This window comes from Poecilia reticulata, chromosome 6 (assembly GCF_904066995.2).
Source record: "Poecilia reticulata chromosome 6, P_reticulata-male-v2, whole genome shotgun sequence".
Classification (NCBI taxonomy): Eukaryota; Metazoa; Chordata; class Actinopteri; order Cyprinodontiformes; family Poeciliidae; genus Poecilia; species Poecilia reticulata.
This window is the reverse complement of record NC_088835.1, coordinates 10,577,433-10,594,327: the sequence shown is the minus strand read 5'-3', so window position 1 is coordinate 10,594,327 and position 16,895 is coordinate 10,577,433. Positions and strand designations below refer to the sequence as shown.

General features: G+C 42.2%; 1 protein-coding gene across 6 annotated transcripts in view; it reads left to right on the top strand.

The window, feature by feature from the left end:
- Positions 1-16,090, top strand: part of tmem117 (transmembrane protein 117) — a 51,775-nt gene extending 35,685 nt beyond the window's left edge. For all 6 annotated transcript variants that reach the window (XM_008411033.2, XM_008411032.3, XM_008411031.3 and 3 more), the window contains 5 exons: positions 836-935; positions 3,856-3,953; positions 5,822-5,981; positions 10,517-10,646; positions 12,140-16,090. In XM_008411033.2, coding sequence (XP_008409255.1) covers positions 836-935; positions 3,856-3,953; positions 5,822-5,981; positions 10,517-10,646; positions 12,140-12,801 — 1,150 coding nt within the window. In that variant the 3' untranslated portion in view covers positions 12,802-16,090. The remainder of the gene's footprint in view (positions 1-835; positions 936-3,855; positions 3,954-5,821; positions 5,982-10,516; positions 10,647-12,139) is intronic.
- Positions 16,091-16,895: the final 805 nt, after the last annotated feature.

The following is a 16,895-nucleotide window of genomic DNA, read 5'->3' as shown; positions in this document are numbered from 1 at the left end:
CTGGGGCGGCGGGAGGAGCGGGGTGGGGTTTGGTGGGGTTGATTAGGCTGGCGCCCACCTGTTCTCCTTCAGCTTCTAAGACACTAGCTGCCAGAAAATCAAACAGGGCTCGTCCCCCCCACCCCCCCACCAAAGCCCCTCCGCGCAACCCTCCTCCTCTTCTCCTCTCCCTGGCAAGTTCCATATAGAAAAGGCGACTGACCCACTTTCCCTCCCTCCTGAGCTATTACCTGGAGAAAATGGAGTGATGTAGCGTGGGATGTGTGCGTTGGGTGGGTGGGTTTTGCGAGACTGAACAAAAAGCGGCTCATCGTCTCACTCCGCACAGACCTGAAGGAGTAGCCAGGAACTCCGGAGAAAGCGTGTCGTTTCCCAATCGGACGCCACGCCACGGGGGGTTGTTCTCTCTAATGGGCCCCACCGTGGGTTTGTTTGCACATGCGGCGGCGGACGTTAACTTGGCGTTGATCTAAAATAAACCAGACACGAGACAAATACGGCAAACAAATGAATAATTTGCCAAAGGCCGCAGAAGCAAACGAGAGTAGAAATATAGCATAAATTCCTCCGCATTGAGGGAAATTGCTTACAATCCTGGGGGCTTTCTGCGAGGCAGAGCCAGCACTCAATGTTTTCTTCGGGATTAGGTTTATATTGATTGACCATCACGACTGGCATCATGATACTTAGAGGCAGAGAACAATTTTTCTTGTTCTCATTTTCCGTGACAGTGCTCTTACCTTCTTCTTCATCGTCTTCTCTTCTTCTACGCTCCAAAAAATACACAGCATTCATTAATGTCCTGTCTGAGTCTCGTCGTCTTCTGTGCTCACAGGCCTCACATGGTGACGAAATATATGGGCATCAGGAACGAGAGCTTTATGAAGATTGCTGCAGTCGGGACGTGGATGGGAGATTTTGTGACGGCCTGGATGGTAAGAATGGAGTTATTAAGGTTTATGGGACTCAAAACATTAACAATCGTTCCAATTACTTATAGGATTGAATTGGTGAGTGGGGATAACCTGAACGGTTTTTGTGATCTGGAGAGTCCTGATCAACATTTTCACCCTGGCTCCAGATTAACTTTTTCGCCTGGTTTCACTGGCACGCTTTCTTATTTTGGTGCACCAGCTCAGCATTATTAATCCCCCGTCATTTTCTCGGGCCTTTTACGGAGTCATTGCATCTTTAAAAGTCATTTTAAAAAAAAATTTTTTTTTGTCATTTGTCAATGACAGTACCATGAAGAAGTATGTAACAATGTGAAAACCTTGTATTTGTGATTATGGAGCACAAATGAGATTGTGGGTGGCTCCATTTGAGTACTATTTAATTGAAATATGAACTGTTACTAGTGCACATAAACAGCTGTGAAGGAGTCAAATTGAATCTAAACCCAGGTTTTGTTCAGATACGTCATCTTTCCAATTTAGATTTTGACGTCAACGGGCATCGTTTTTGACTTTTTATGATTTGGAGACTCTTGCTTTTCAATATAAATTAAAACGCAACATAGTTCCAGAATCAGAGTTTCTCTGAGCTCACTTTGGTGAAATTTCCTGCCACAGGTAAGGTGCTGACTACAGTTGGCAACACCACAAACCCGAATTTCAGTAAATCAAACTTTGGCCTTTAAGCTTATGACTCCCCCCAAACAAAAAGAATTTCAGTAAATTTTCTGTTCTCTTCGTAATAACGGATCCAAGATTGTATTCACATATTTTTATTAATGGTCAGACTTGGCGGGTGGGGCTTGTAATAACTACTGCCAATAACAGAAACTCTTGTCGGATGTACCCGCTACATCCGAACAGCACCCGCAGTAATTTAGTCCAGGCTGTGACTCCCTAGAGGATCTCAAAGATCTGAGGAGGGGGGGAGCGTCAGGGAAAACAATGGAGGGACGGGGCACATTGCAGGAGGAACCCACCTCTGTTCATTATTCAACATGAAAGAGGAGAGGAGCTCCAGCGGGAGTGGGCCTCCTCTGCCGGGAAGAGTGGGGCTCGCAGCCGAGACAACCTGCCAACCTCCCTCACCCGTCGCATTAGTATTCCAAGGTGCATACTTTAGAGGGAGAGAAAGTGTCGGAGTAGGAAGGAGGAAACAGGTGAAAGGGGAAGAAGGGAGAAACGGAAGAGGAAGGTGATAAACGGATGCACAGCTTTGTGTGACGGATGAAAATTTTATGCAACGACAAAAGGGCTGATGCCAGAAATTATTCACCACTTGTTTTTTTAAAATTATTATTAACTCAATAAAGCACTCTGAACAAGACCTCTTTGTTTCTACCACAGAGCAGAGTACGCTCACTCCTAGAGTCAAAGAAGAGCGAGAATCACCTCCCGTTTCCCTGGTTGAAATCCTCTCCTCCAACACGAGCTTTACGATCTGCTGTGAGGCGCTCTATTGAATTGACCTTGACTGCTGCGGCTCTGCAGAAAGAATAATGTTGATTTGTGTATTAAAAGCATACTGAGACAACGCTCGATCCAATAAAAATATTTTATGATTTAAAGGATTTTCGTCCGTCTGCTCATAAACTGATGCCGTCGGCTGTCGTCCATGTAGCAACTCCGGGAAACGATATCTGTCATTGGGAGGTTGTTCAAAGTTATTTGTGACTTTTAATCATAATTTTTCATATCCTAAATTGTCACAAAAAAGAAGAAAAAAGTTAACTAAAATGTATATTTTTTAGTCCCAGAACATAGAAAAAAATCAACCCTAAAGGATTAGGACATGGCATACAGAGGGTTGGCGTTTCTAATGGGACACCATATTTATGCTGTTAAATATGGTGTCCCAGAAGGGTCAAAGAAATGCAAATGAAAAGCCACAACAAAACGGCAGAAGCCACAGGGGAAGTTCTGCTAAAGCAACATTTATACTAAAGTGAAAGTTATGTTCCGCTCATCCATCCATTTCCCACTGGTGGTGTGAGGGGCGCCGGTGCGTACCTCCAGCTGTAACGGGTGAGAGGCGGCTGGACATAGGAAGTTATGTTAATGCGTCAAAACACTGTGAAAGTGGGAGCACAAAGTGTAACTGCCATGTATGGCGTTCCAAATGTGGAAAAATATGTTCATTCTTGCGTGTTGTTGCATGAAAAGTAGTTACATTGCAGCTTTTTGCTGTTATGTTGTGATTTTTGTTGTGTTGAGACTTGTTGTTTGTGGATTTTGCTGTTGTGTTGACTTTTGTTGGTTTTGTTGCATTGTGGATTTTGTTGTTGCTGTGTGACTTTTGTTGTTTCTGTTGTTGCTAAAGGAATTTTGTTGTTGTGTCGCGACTTGTGAATTTTGTTGCTTTGTTCTTTTTGCTGTGGTGTGGCTTTTCATGTTGCTTTATGACTTTTGCAGTTTTGACTTTTCTTGTGGATTTTGCTGCTTTTTTAATTTTGTTGCTGTGTTGTGACTTTTGTCTTCTGTTGTTACTTTGTGCATTTTTTTTGTTGTGTTGCAGCTTTTGTTGTTAAATGGATTTTGTTGAGTTGGGACTTTTGTTGTGCCTTTGTGCTGTCATGTTAAGACGCTGGTGAGGTTAAGAAAAACATTTTAAGACCTGCTTTCACTGAATAATGTGGTCAAATATATCATCCCAAAAAGCAAACAATGGCTCCAGGTACTTAAAAAACAAAAAATGGTTGTAGTTGCTTGCCCTTTTTCAGTCTAATCCTCAGGTGGGAATTGCTAAAATCGTTCCTCATAGAAAAGTAAGTTGTGTTTTTATAAATAAAAAAAGCAGGCCTGGATAATATTGGTCTGTAAAAAACTGTCTTACAAAGTTGCTAAATGATTTATCACCCTTCTTATCATATTGCCATTTTGAATGTTTGTTCATTCACTTCAGGTGACAGATATGATGCTTCAGGATCAACACTACCCAGATTGGGGCAAAGCTGCAAGAAGGGTCTGGAAACGAGGCAACAATCGAATCGTCCTCTTCTGGTATGTTATGGCACGCTTTTCTTTATCTTTGGTGAAACTAAATGTGTTTGCATGTAGCGTGATGCTTCGCAAAGATGCGTGTGTGTGCATGCACGCATGTCTTGTGGTCTCAGCAGCCCGTCGCAGGGTTGCGTGCAGCGAATATCCGTGTTAATCTGCCCTCATTCAGTGTCAGCACCTTTAATTAGAAGAACAGGGTGAAAATCGATGGACACTGCAAGGTTGCTGGGTGTGCCACAAACCTGTCTTTTACTTAGCCCTACCACAAGCTGTGACCCTGAAATAAACTGTAAACAAATGCAGCAAACCGTGTCCGATACGCCCATTATGGGATGGATTAGTGGGTCCGATTTCTGCTTATAAGTATGCAACCGCCGGGCTGCTCGGTCCACAGAGGCGCTAAATTCACTCGCCGTGAACGCTGTCAGTCAGATATGACATCTGAACGTGCTCGCCGTTGGTTCACTCTCGGGTCACAGAGTGATTGAAGGACAAGTGGGGAAACTGAATAACTTTGACACGCACGCTCGGCGCCAAGTGTGCAGACGTATCAAAGAGAGTTTCGCCAATGTTTCCCTCCGTCGAATCGACTCGCTCGCGATTTGAAATCCGAGCAGACAAATTCTTCTGCGGCTTTCCTCGTCTTTATTGACGGGCGGCCCCGGCTGTCGCAATCGATGGCTGGATTCGACGAGGCCGTCGTTTGGGATTCAGAGCTTGAAATGTGATTGATAAGTGCTCTGTGGGACGGGGCTCGTCGATACGCTGCGGCAGATAGCCGGCGACGGCTGCCAAAAGATTGGCCACTCCGAGAGCAAGAGTCCCACTGTGGAATATTAAAACCTCCTCCTAAAACTTATCTCCCCCCACTCTGCTGAAATGGGATACGAGCTGGCAGCCTGTGTCTGCAGGGCAACCAGCCGTCGTGCGGTGCGAAAATGCACACAGCAGCACAATAATGGTCGGGTGACATTGAGGCAAAATATCCAGTGGAGAATAATACGAGGAGAGTGTGTCTCTCTTCACATGAATGAAGATGTTTTTCCAGCAAAACGGCGAATATGGAGCTGACTTATGCAAGAAAACACAGCAATCGCTACGAGCAGTTTTGTGTTAAGCATGTAAATGCATGGAAATTGGTGTGCGGTTGAGTTCGGATTTACATTATTTTGTCATATGCAGACTTTTCTGTTTATTCACATCGTCTTCTAAGGGTGTTTTCACACCTGATGGTGCGGTAGGCTCGGTTTGATTTGGGACCAAAATTGTTGCGTTTTCAATTGGTGCGGTTCGCTTCCTCACTGCACTGTGTCAAAGAAACTAATTGAACAAACCTGTTCACCCCCTTCACCTGTGGGTGGCGCTGCAACAAGAACCGCAGAAGAGGACGACGCGAAAACCTCAGAAAAAGACATTTCTTCACAAAATGTAAACAAAGATGGCGCAGCGTCAGATATTAGCAGTTGCAGCATATATCTGACGCTATGCCTCAGTCATTAGACATGTTTGTTTTGGTTGTATTTACCCAGAATGCCCTGCGCTACAGTCCGCTTCCTGCTTTTGGAGCGATCTCACCAGAATTCACTTCATTCAAGCCGATAGGTTTATAGGTGGACGAGAGTTTGCTTTGCAGCAGAGCTCCATCCTGTATTGACACCTCTCCAAATGAAACAGGCTTTCCAGGAAAACAAACTAGAGTCCAATTAAAGCAGACGAAACAAGGCTGGTATGAATCCACCCCAAGACTCTTCGACGTTCCATTCACAGATCTCCCCCTTCTGTCTCTGTTTGCCACACTTTTTTTTCCTCCATTTTTTTTTCCTTACCCTCCCTCCCTTCACACTAACTTTTCTTCACTTTCCCTGCAGGACGGTGCTCATCTCTTTGACCTCGGTGGTGGTTCTGGTCATCAGCACCGACTGGATCAGCTGGGACAACCTCAACCGCGGCTTCCTGCCCAGCGACGAGGTCTCCAGAGCCTTCCTAGCCTCCTTCATCTTGGTCTTCGACCTTCTCATTGTTATGCAGGTAGAACGCTCCCTTGTGGCCAATTAAAAAAAGTAGAGAGAGGAGAGGGTGGGGTGGGGGGACAGGGACGTCTCTTGGCTCAGTCCACTACCCGTCTTGCCAGTTCCCATTTTTCCCTATTCATCAACGGAGCTCTGCGGCACATAGCTCTGGAAAAGAGAAAGTGTTTGATCACTCTCAGCTGGCATGGTCACAAATCTTTCTTTTTCTCCTCTCCTTCTCTCCTTTCGGTCCTTCCATTCTGATTTCCCCACACCTGATCCAACACGTCTGAGCATAGTTTATGTTCCTAAATGCTCATGAGTCACAATTTTTTTATTTTTTTTCTTGCCGTTTTATTATTTTCTCCCGTGTTCGCCATTTATGTCACCGTCTCATAAATATGAATGCGGTTTTGACTGGACCTCTAAAAAAAGCCACAAATGCTTTTGTGCTGAAGACATCTTGCGAGTGAAGCGCTCTTTCATGCCAAACAGACACGGTGCCTCACAAAGGCAGTTGTACCTTGTCGGAGTTTTTCAAATTTGTTTCTCAATTTTTACCTCCTCAATATGTTGGACTTCAGTGTATTTATTTGACTTTTATGTGAAAGACCATAGCAAAAAAAAGAAAAAAAAGTGAATGACAAATCATGCATGCCTTTCTTTATTTCCTTCTTCCTATCTTTTTTTGTATTTTTCTCTTTCCCTCTCCTTCTTTCTTTTCAGAGTCAGTACTTTGCAGTGAAAGCTGCAAGTCCTTTGAGTTTTGTCTCTAAATGCTTTGAACTTTAAGAGACCAAACTTTTTCCCTCACTTCTCTTTGCAATTACAGCTCAAACTCAGAGTAAAAGAGGACCTGAACAGCATTTTTTTAAAGTCGTGCACACAATTCAGAATTGAATTTATGTCTGGGCCATTTTAAGACACGAATATGCTTGGAGATAAGCATATTCATGTACATCCACGGTAGTTCTGCCTGCCTTGTATTTAGTGGCGTTCTTCTTTCCGTCCACTCTGACCAGCTTCCCATTTCCTGCTGAAGTAAGCATCTGCAAACATGATACCACGGCTGTCACGTTTCACCCTAGGAACGGCGTGTCCAGTGTTAAAAGTTTAACTCACAGAGCTAAACAAATACAGATGCGGTATGTTGTTAAAACTAGACAGTTGTTGTAATGGCATTTAAAACATGAGTTTAAAATCTCATTATGACTTTCAATATGTTCGTGTTTAAATGAGAGAGGTCGTCACAATAAAACAGCAACACCTGATGAGTGTCTTCAGGAAGAAATGGAGTTAGAAGATGGAGAGTCAGAGGGAGCTCCTTTGATTCTCTTTAAGCAGTTGCGATCTGTTAGAGGAATGTATTTTTATGTCTCATTATAACATGAAGGTTTCTGGTTTTAACAAGGTACTTCCTCTTTATTTATTCCCTAGCACTGGCTATTAAATGGTACCATAGTTCAGGGTGATCTGCAGTGTTATGTCTTCCAGCTGACGTAGCGTTTCTGCATGTGGACCAAAATATTTAATCTGAACGGATGAATATCTTTCACACGTTTTTTTTTTTTTTTGTCCCCAAAATGGTTTTTAAAACTTTTTGTTGTTGTTGTTGAGAGTGCTGTTTTTATATCTTTCTTTAGCAATGGCTAAAGAAAGACATTAGTTGAACTGTGTACAACTACGGGTGAATTCACACCAGTTTTTTTTTTTAGTTCGCTATAATCAAACTAGCCTAGGAAGTGGGAAGGTGTGAACACTGGTCCGCCTGAAAACCTAAGTCTCGGTTTGGTTGAAGTGAACTCTGGTGCGGTTCGAATGCAGTATGAATGCCAAGTGAACTGCTCCAAAGCAGGAAGCAGACTATTGCGCTTAGCATTCTGGGTAAATACAAACAGACAAAATGTGTGTGTCTAGTGCTAGAAGGAGAAATGGCTCATGGAAATCTGTCAAAAACAAAGTAGAAATCCTACAGCTGCTGATATCTGACGCTCCTCCGTTTTTGTTTGCATTTTATGAAGAAGGAAGTTGAGCTCAGTGTCTCCTTCGGAGGTTTTCGTGTCATTTAGAGTTATCTAGGGTTATCAGCACATGACTTTTATTAAAATTTTTAAACAGTGTCATTTCCCTTCTGATTCATAGATATGTGGTACTTTGTGTTGGTCTGCCACATTAAATCCCGATAAAATACATTAGAGTTTGTGGTTCCAACATCACCAAATGTGAAACTATTCAAGAGGTGTGAATTGTTTTACAAGGCAGTGTATAATCATTACACGATCCGGTGTACAAATCATAACAGAGCATCCAAACTCCTAGGGAAGAGATTTGCTATGGACTCGTTAGACACACATGCTGCCTGACTAAAATTTGTTGCTACTTAAGTACATGTCCCTGGTCTGTTTGTTGTGCTAATTAAAGAAGGAAGCAGTTTCTTGGGAGAACGTGTCCGAGTGTTACAAATGGAGCGTTCCACAGAAAGCTCGCAAGGTCACCAGTATATTTCCCATGTTAATCTGTAATACAGCTCCAAAAGTGAGTTCCAGGCTGCTTTTATTGAAAAAATTATATAGTATATATATATATATATTTTTAAAGTCCTGCTCTGGCTGCTAATTACTTCCCACTTTGATTTTTTTTTTCCACATTAATTTAACAAATGTGATTATGCAGATGCAACGAACTAGCTCAGTTTACACAATACCCCTCACAGAGATGTTTTTAGTCCTCCGCCCTCGGCTGTACATCACTCTCCACTCTCAGCGTTCTGTTTACAACCAGCCCTTCTCATTTCCTGCACGGTGTACAGCAAGTACATTTACTGCGGTAATTTACGAGGTGAGCTAGCAGCTATCCCCATCACGGGGTTTGGGGAGGGGGGAGGTTGTAAGGGACCCTCGCACCAGCAGCCGTCGCCTCGTCGTACCCGTCGATGGGAATTCATCAGAGCTTTGTCCACATCTGCGTCGAAGTGGCGCCAAAGCTTATCTCTCATCTCCATGAGAAAAATGGATGGAGGTGTTCTCAGGCCAATTAATGTCCTGCCTGGATTTAGCTCCAGGCGGGGTTTTACCTTCTTTTTTTTTGTTTGTGTATGTTTCCGTGTGTCTCCCCAGCCGTTTCCTTTACCGAACCTCGGTTTTCTTTGTATTTGGTGTGTAAGCACGTTTACACAGGAGGCGGATATGGTGGTACGTCACTGTTAGATTTATTTATTTGTAAAAATTCATTAGTTGGTGGAAGATGGTTCTTAAAATCCTATAACCCTGTAAGTTCATAGATATCGGCAATGCCCTTCTCAGATCATTAGTACATAAAGGATTCAGATACATGATATTATTTTTTCAGAGATTTTGTTCAAATAACAGAACAACAGAACCTGGAGGTAGTAACAACCTCCTCAGCAAGTCAATGTTCTCCTTAGGCCTTCAAATGAGCCATCATTTGATGCAGGTGCGCTAAACCAGGGAGAGAATTAAAACATGCAGGATCCCGTCCCTTGAGGACCGACTTTGGACACTCCTGGACTAGACAATAAATCAATAGCAGTAGACATGTGATTAACATCAATAGATAATACGTCTGATCGAAAATTCGATAAAATTCACTGAACTACGATTATAGAACCGCACAGCATTCTGGGAGATGTAGGCACAGGAAAGACTTTAGCCTGTCAACCACTCAGCTAAGCAAGGTGGGTGGCGTCAACTAACTCACTCGCTCTTTGGTTACCTAGCAACAGCCCCTTACTAAGCAACAACAGTTTAAGGTTTTGCCACTGTGCCTCATAATGTAGTGGCGTGAAAACTGAGTATAAAACAGAAAAGGTCACGTCAATAGTTTTTCATATATTTAAAACGAACAAAAAAAAACCGTAATGAATAATTGACATCGACTGATATGAGACGTTTTTATCACGATACGTTGATCGTGATAAAAACTTTTGTCACGATACGATACTATCCAATCCAAAAAGAGGCATTTTACAGTAGTTATCTCCGCCACGTTGAGCCGCTCCTGGCTGCTGCGCCATCTGAGACATTCAGGGAGTGATTTCTTTCTTATACTTGTGAATCATGTCAGTATGAACAGCAGCAGCTCTTCTTTTGTAGTTTCCAGCTTCATACTGCGGGTGGGGGCGGGGGGAGGTGGGGGAAGTAGCTTAGTGACACTGCAGGGCATCGGCAGCTTCTAAATGTCACTTTGCTCTGCCTGTTGATGTATTTTGACATGTTGAAATCCCAGCGCACGCCGGTTCACTCCACCAGCCTGTAAACACTCGGTGTGATCTCCGCGCCGCAGCGGCCGACACCTTGTTTGACCCTCAGTCGGCGTGTGAAGAGGCTCCACCGAGACTTAATATCAGCTAATATGAGAGACTTTCAGTGAAGTGTGCAGCATCCAATAATGGATGATACACGGTTGACATTTTTCACTGCTGAAGTTGTCATTTGAATGCGTTTCTTTTTTTTTTTTCTGCTCGACCCGCCGCGTCTGGTTGAAGTTAACTGAATTGATGGTCGATTGTGTGTGTGTTTTTTTTTATTTTGACAGGACTGGGAGTTTCCTCACTTCATGGGTGACCTGGATATAAATTTACCTGGAATGTCAACAGCACATGTGAAGGTCAAGCTTCCTGTCTGCAAGCGCATCTTTAAGGAGGAGTACCACATTCACATCACAGGTACATTCGGGAATAAAAGGATAAAGATTGTGTCATCGTTCTAGGAGGGAGGATCTCCAGCTTTTAAACAGGCAAAGATCATGACAGGGAAACTGGAAGTCATCATTGCAGTCGATGAGGAAGAAGCGCCTTTCATTTTCTTTAAACAAATTGGGAGTAAAGAAAAGAAAAAAACGTGGCGTGGCTGCTCCAGTTTCCCCGTTCCCCTCCCCGTTGGGAAGGGTTCGTTTGTTAAAACCACAGCAGCCATTTATAATGCATGTGTAGCTGATGTGTCACGCAGGTGCCACAGACGCTTCAGCTATGTTTTCATCATTCCTCACGTGTGCCAGTGCACTCTGCGAACGAGTACGATTTTTCCTTTAAAACCGCGCCCTCCCCTCCCACCTTTTTCTCCGTGGAAAGCTGAGAAAAAGGGGTGGGGGGAAGCAAATGTTCCCGAGCTAATCGCTACACTTTCAAAACGCCCGGTAATTTTTGCAAGAGGTTGTTAACCCGGTTGCATTGGATAGAACATTAAGCGTGATGAAAGTGGCTACACCACGACGTGATTGGTTTAACTAAAAGCTTATTAGCATCACATCTTTGGTGGTGGTTGGTGGGGAGTAGTGGTGTCGTGTATACCTGGGGAGACATCTGCCTGCTATCAGTCATCCTAAGGAGATGGCTGTCTCATGGTAATATAGCAATCTTGTAAGTAGCACCTGTAAATGGATTTCTCTTTCTCAGCGCATGAGCTGAATGCAAAGCGAGAGGGAGTCCTGATGCGCGACGGTGAAAGTGTGCCTCTCTGATGATGCCGTTTTCCCAGACAGCAGCGGTCAGAAGTTTTACACCAGGTTGCTATTGGCGTGAGCTTAATTTGAAATTGTTTTGGGGGAGGGTATCGCCGTACAACAACCAACTTCAGTTTACTTAAAAACCAAGTGTTTGAACTCAATGTGAGTTTGATGTAGACAGTGTTAAAATTATGCATATGGGCTCAAATATACTCAGGCTGGGATCTTGCTGAATGTTCTTGGCAGAGATTGGAAGGTTCATTGATTTCCTGCCAGAGACCGGGCTTTAAAGCAATGTCAGTGAACTTACTTACAACAGTGTTGAGCTAGAGGCCGTTTCAGAGACTTATTGATAGGCTGGTTTGTTCATTCCAAAACCGGTTTTGACCTTTTTGGGGTCCTTTTCCTGTTGTGTCACCCAAATCTAACCAAGTTTCAACTGATCTCTTTAAAACAGAGCAAACTGGTTGGGATAGTCGAGAAGAATTTAGGTTTATTGAGAACCTAGTTTTACATCACCATGTATATTTTTGACTCTAATTAATTTACTTTGTTGATTACATAAATTTCAAAATGAATCAATTTAATTATTAGTACTAATTTGGATAAGTTCACCCTGAAATTATGGACAACAACCCTAACCCTTCCCAGCCCTAACCCTATATCATGTGCCTCTCTTTGTCTCTCTCTCTCTCTCGCTCTCTCTCTCCTAAGGTAAGTGGTTCAACTATGGTATCATCTTCCTCGTGCTTATATTGGACTTAAACATGTGGAAGAACCAGATTTTCTACAAGCCCTACGAGTACGGTCAGTACGTTGGGCCAGGAGAGAAGATCTACACGGTGGAGGAGCCGGAAACGCTCAGACACTTCAACCACAGCACGCTCACCTACGAGTGGCGCTCCACCAACATCAACCCGAGCACCAACAAGACGTACGTGGAGCGGGACATGTTCCTCCACAGCCGTTACATCGGGGCCAGCTTGGACATCAAGTGCCTGGCCTTCATCCCGAGCCTGGCGGCGTTTGTCCTCTTCGGCTTCTTCGTCTGGCTGTTTGGACGCTTTCAGGACAGCGAGACGTTCACGGAAAACCAAGACAAGGCGTACGAGAGGATAAAGAGGAAATCACCTTCGGAGTACAGCAAGGAGATGGGAGCGACCCCGGAGGACATGCACCTGACCATGAGCGACAGCCTGAAGCGGTCGGGAACGCCGATGCTCCTGTCGGTGGACGGGTCGCACTTCGGAACGACGCCTTCCACAAACTCGACCATATCGATGGACACGCAGGAGACGCACCCGAGCATTGTGATAGACAACGCAGTGCAAGACCAACCCGTTGTGTCGTTTGACGTCGGCAGACTCTCGCCGTGAACGCGTGGATTTTCCAACTGCGCCAAAGCAGAAAGAATTTACCGAGACTTCAGATTGTTGCAGGTTTTTTTACCCACTAAACTTTATCACACACACACGCACACACACACACACACACACACACACACGTTACTGAAGCAAACCTGTGTGTCTTTCATTGGGATTTTATGTGCTAGACCAATACAACATAGTGTAAAGACGAGGACTAAATCAGGGTTTTAAGGATCTTTTTCAAATTATCAGTTGGGAATTGTTGCATTCATTTGCATTTAGCCCCTCTGAGCCAATACTTTAAATAAAATTCCTTTTCCTTTTCATTATAACTCGAGTTTAATCAGATAAAACGGAGAGTGTCTGTGAACATCAACTTTCACGTCTTACCACTGATTCTCGATTGGATTTAAGCTTGGACTTTGACTAGGTCACTATGACACATGAATATGCTTTTGATCCAAACCATTCAGATACCAGTCTGTATGGTTTGGGTTGTTGTCATTTGCTGCCACAAGTAGCATTTTGTACGTTGTCCAAAAATCCAGTTTTGATCTCAAATGATTAGAATATCTTCTTCTTTCACACGTTTGCTTTGTCTCCTACTGTAAACAAAACTCTTCATTACTTTATTTCAACAGTGAAATAAAATAATAAACTCTTTCCAGAGTCCACGATTAATGCCATCGTATCATCACTCTCACTTGACCTTTGAACCTCTCCTGGCTGTTTCTCTCCTTACTAGACCCGTCCTGTTTAGGTGGACACCTCTTGGTAATTTGGGGCATAATTTTGGTCTTACTGATGGTAGTTGTTTATTAACGACTTCTAGCTGATTTTTTTTTTATTGGTATCGGAATAAAGGGGCTGAATATAAATGCAAAACCTTTTATTTGCAAAAAAAAATCCTAAGTTTTTCCCTTAATAGTTATACTTTACTTTGTTTTGGTTTCCATATAAAATCCAATTAAGACACATAAAAATTTGTGTAAAAATGTAAAAAAATAAATAAAATATATATATATATATAAGTCAAAGAATGCTTCTGCCATGCAGTAAGTGACGTTAAGAGAGCAGGTTCTGTGGTTTTCATATATTTTTCCTAAGATATCCTCTGAAAAAGCCTCCATATTGGCACCGGTTCTGATGCAACTAGCCTAATATGAAGCAGATCTTTTTAAAACAGATGGCAAACTTTTAATTGACACGGTGCTGGCTTGGATTTTCTTAATTTACTTCAGTCATGGTTTAAACTAATGGGTGCCTATATCTGAGGAGTGTTTCTGCTTCTGTAACTCTGAGACGGAGCAGTATTACAGCTACAATCGTGCCTTGATATTTCATATGTTTATATACTAACAGCCTACCGCTACGGAAGATGTCCTAATTATGGTCTGCTCGACTGATCCCTGCTGTATATCCTCATATCAAACCAACAATTGTTACCTCATTTGGTCCTCGGCTTGTGCCGGTTTTTTAATTTATTCTCTTGTGTTGCTTTTAATCCGTTTCAAACGTCGCGTCTCTTGTCGAAACGGCGCGATTATCAGCATCAATCTACGTTGATGACCTTTTCATATCCCCTCACTCGATATTAGGCTCGAAGATAATAAATGCAATCAGCAGAGATGAAATAGCAAAGCAACAAGCCGCTCGATGATTGCAAATGCGGCTCCTGCTCCTTTCTCTGAATATCAACCGAGTCGGGAGGTTGGTTTTGCCCTTGGCATAAACATTCTATTGAAGTGGAGGGGTATTTCTCTCCTTTTTTTTTTTTTTCTTCTTCTTTCTTTAAAGCTCAGGGCTTCTTTATGTCTAAATAATCTTTGAAGGTTTTGGAAGCGGGTTTTTTGCAGGTATATATTTTTGAATATTATTCAGTTGGCACATCATCCTGCTGCTCTGAACTCATTCTGTAGCTGCAGTATTTATCTTCACAGTCGCTTTAAAAGTGTCTTTTTCTGAGTTTTCGTGTTCCACGTTATTTCTTTGTAATGTAGCTCTGTGGGAGTTGGTCCAAAAATGTGCCCTTAGACATTTTTTTTTCTTTAAAGTGCAAATATGAATTAAATTATTAATGAGTTACAGATTTTTTTATTTTTTTATTTTTTTGCATGTGTGTTAAAACGTTTCAGCAAGAACTTTGCGACCAAAGATTCCAGATAATCCGATGTTTTAACCCTGCGAGAAATGTACTTGATTCTCTTGGATGGAAAAGGCCAAACACACATAACGACTTAAAGTGTTTAAACAAACAAACAACAAAAGTAATGAAAACTTGTATTTTTGCAAAACACACCCAAATAATAAAAAAGAACAGCCAATGATTTGGTTTTATTTTGTTTCATTAGGTAAATAGTGGTTTAAAATTATTACGTTAACTGAATGTATTCATTTAGTGCATCCAGTTAGATGATATTTAACATTATACGTGCTTAATTTCTGTTGTTTTTTTTTACTGAAAGGTTATTACACAGAGTACTATTACAGTATACTGATGAGGCGCTCCATACTGGAGTTCATTACAGCTGAGGTCCCTTTTTGTGTTGAAGTTTAATTGAGCACATTGTGTGTCTGTGGATGACAGAGGCCATTCTATGAAGAGGTCAGTTTATTTAGCTTAATTGCTTTGCAGCTCTTGATTCTGTAATTCTTTTTTTGGTAACACTTTATTTGAAGGGGTGTGAATAAGACTGACATGACACTGTCTTAAACATGACATAACACCTGTCATGAACATGAAGAAGTCTTTATGAATGGTTATGACTGTTGTCATGAAGTGTCATTCTGTAAATAATGACACTTTTAATGCAAAGTTGCTCTAAAGGTTGCATTAAATTGTCATTATTTACAAAATCATGCAAAGTTTGCACTTTTAATAGACTTTCAGTGCAACTTTTAGAGCAGCTTTGCAATAAAAGTGTCATTATTTACTGAATGACACTTCATGACAACTGTCATAGACATTCATATAGACTTCTTTATGTTCATGACAGGTGTTATGTCATGTTTATGACAGTGTCATGTCAGTCTTATTCACACCCCTTCAAATAAAGTGTTGCCCTTTGTTTTTCTTTTTTTTTTACATTAGAAGCCACAAATCACATTGTAGCATTTAACTAAAAGAGGGTGAAAGTACTTTTTTTTTTAGTGGGGGGGACCCTGGACTTTTCTGATGTTCTTACTGGATTTGTTGCTTTCTCTGTGTTTTGTTTCAATAATTGGACCTTTCCTTGCTTTTGCTGTGTTGTATATCTGTCCAGTCTGGTGCTGCCAATAAATCAACCGTTTTCTGTTATTTTGTTTTATTTTTATTTTTTTTACATACTCCATTTTCCTGACTGGTTTCATTTTTCTTCCATTTGGGATTCCAGGAAGGCTTCAAATCTTGTTAAGTAATTCCCAGCGATGGGGAGCGCGAGGGGTGGGGGGGATGAGGTGGAGACAACCGTTCTGGTTTACATTTTCTCTATACGCTCGGCTAATAGTTGCCAAGCAACAGCGCAGGTCAAGCTCCTTGCAGCTGCTGACCCAATTAATGTGGGCGACACCAGAAATTATGGCGCTATCTTTTTACAAGGACACTTGAATATGTAACCTGTATACACAACATCCTCCTCAGATTAAAACAAGTCCTCCTCGAGGCCCGTTTGATTTATGCCGGCGGGAAACAATTTCAGTCTGTTGCGTGTTTTGTTCCCCCCGGTGAGGTTTGTTTACGAGCACGTTCTGTCTGTGTGCAAATGAGTTAGCGACTTGATCAGAAGCGATGGAAAACAAATCCCCTGCAGACCTTCCTGATTTCTCGTGTCAAGATGAGGAACGTCCAACTGCTGCTACCAGAAGAATATGGAGTCAAGAGCCAATTAGTGGATTGAAAGTAAAAAGAAAAAAAGTTACAATATTGTGGATTAGTTTATATTTGCAGCCAGTTAGTCTGCTCAAAAGGGACAGGTTAGATTTATTTATGGATTTCTGCCATGTTGAAACGTTTTAAATATGAAAATTGCAACGTGAACGCTATTTTTTGTAACATTTAAACTTGGGTATCCTTACATGGCTGTTATGTTTTATAATATACACTATGATTCATAATAAAGACT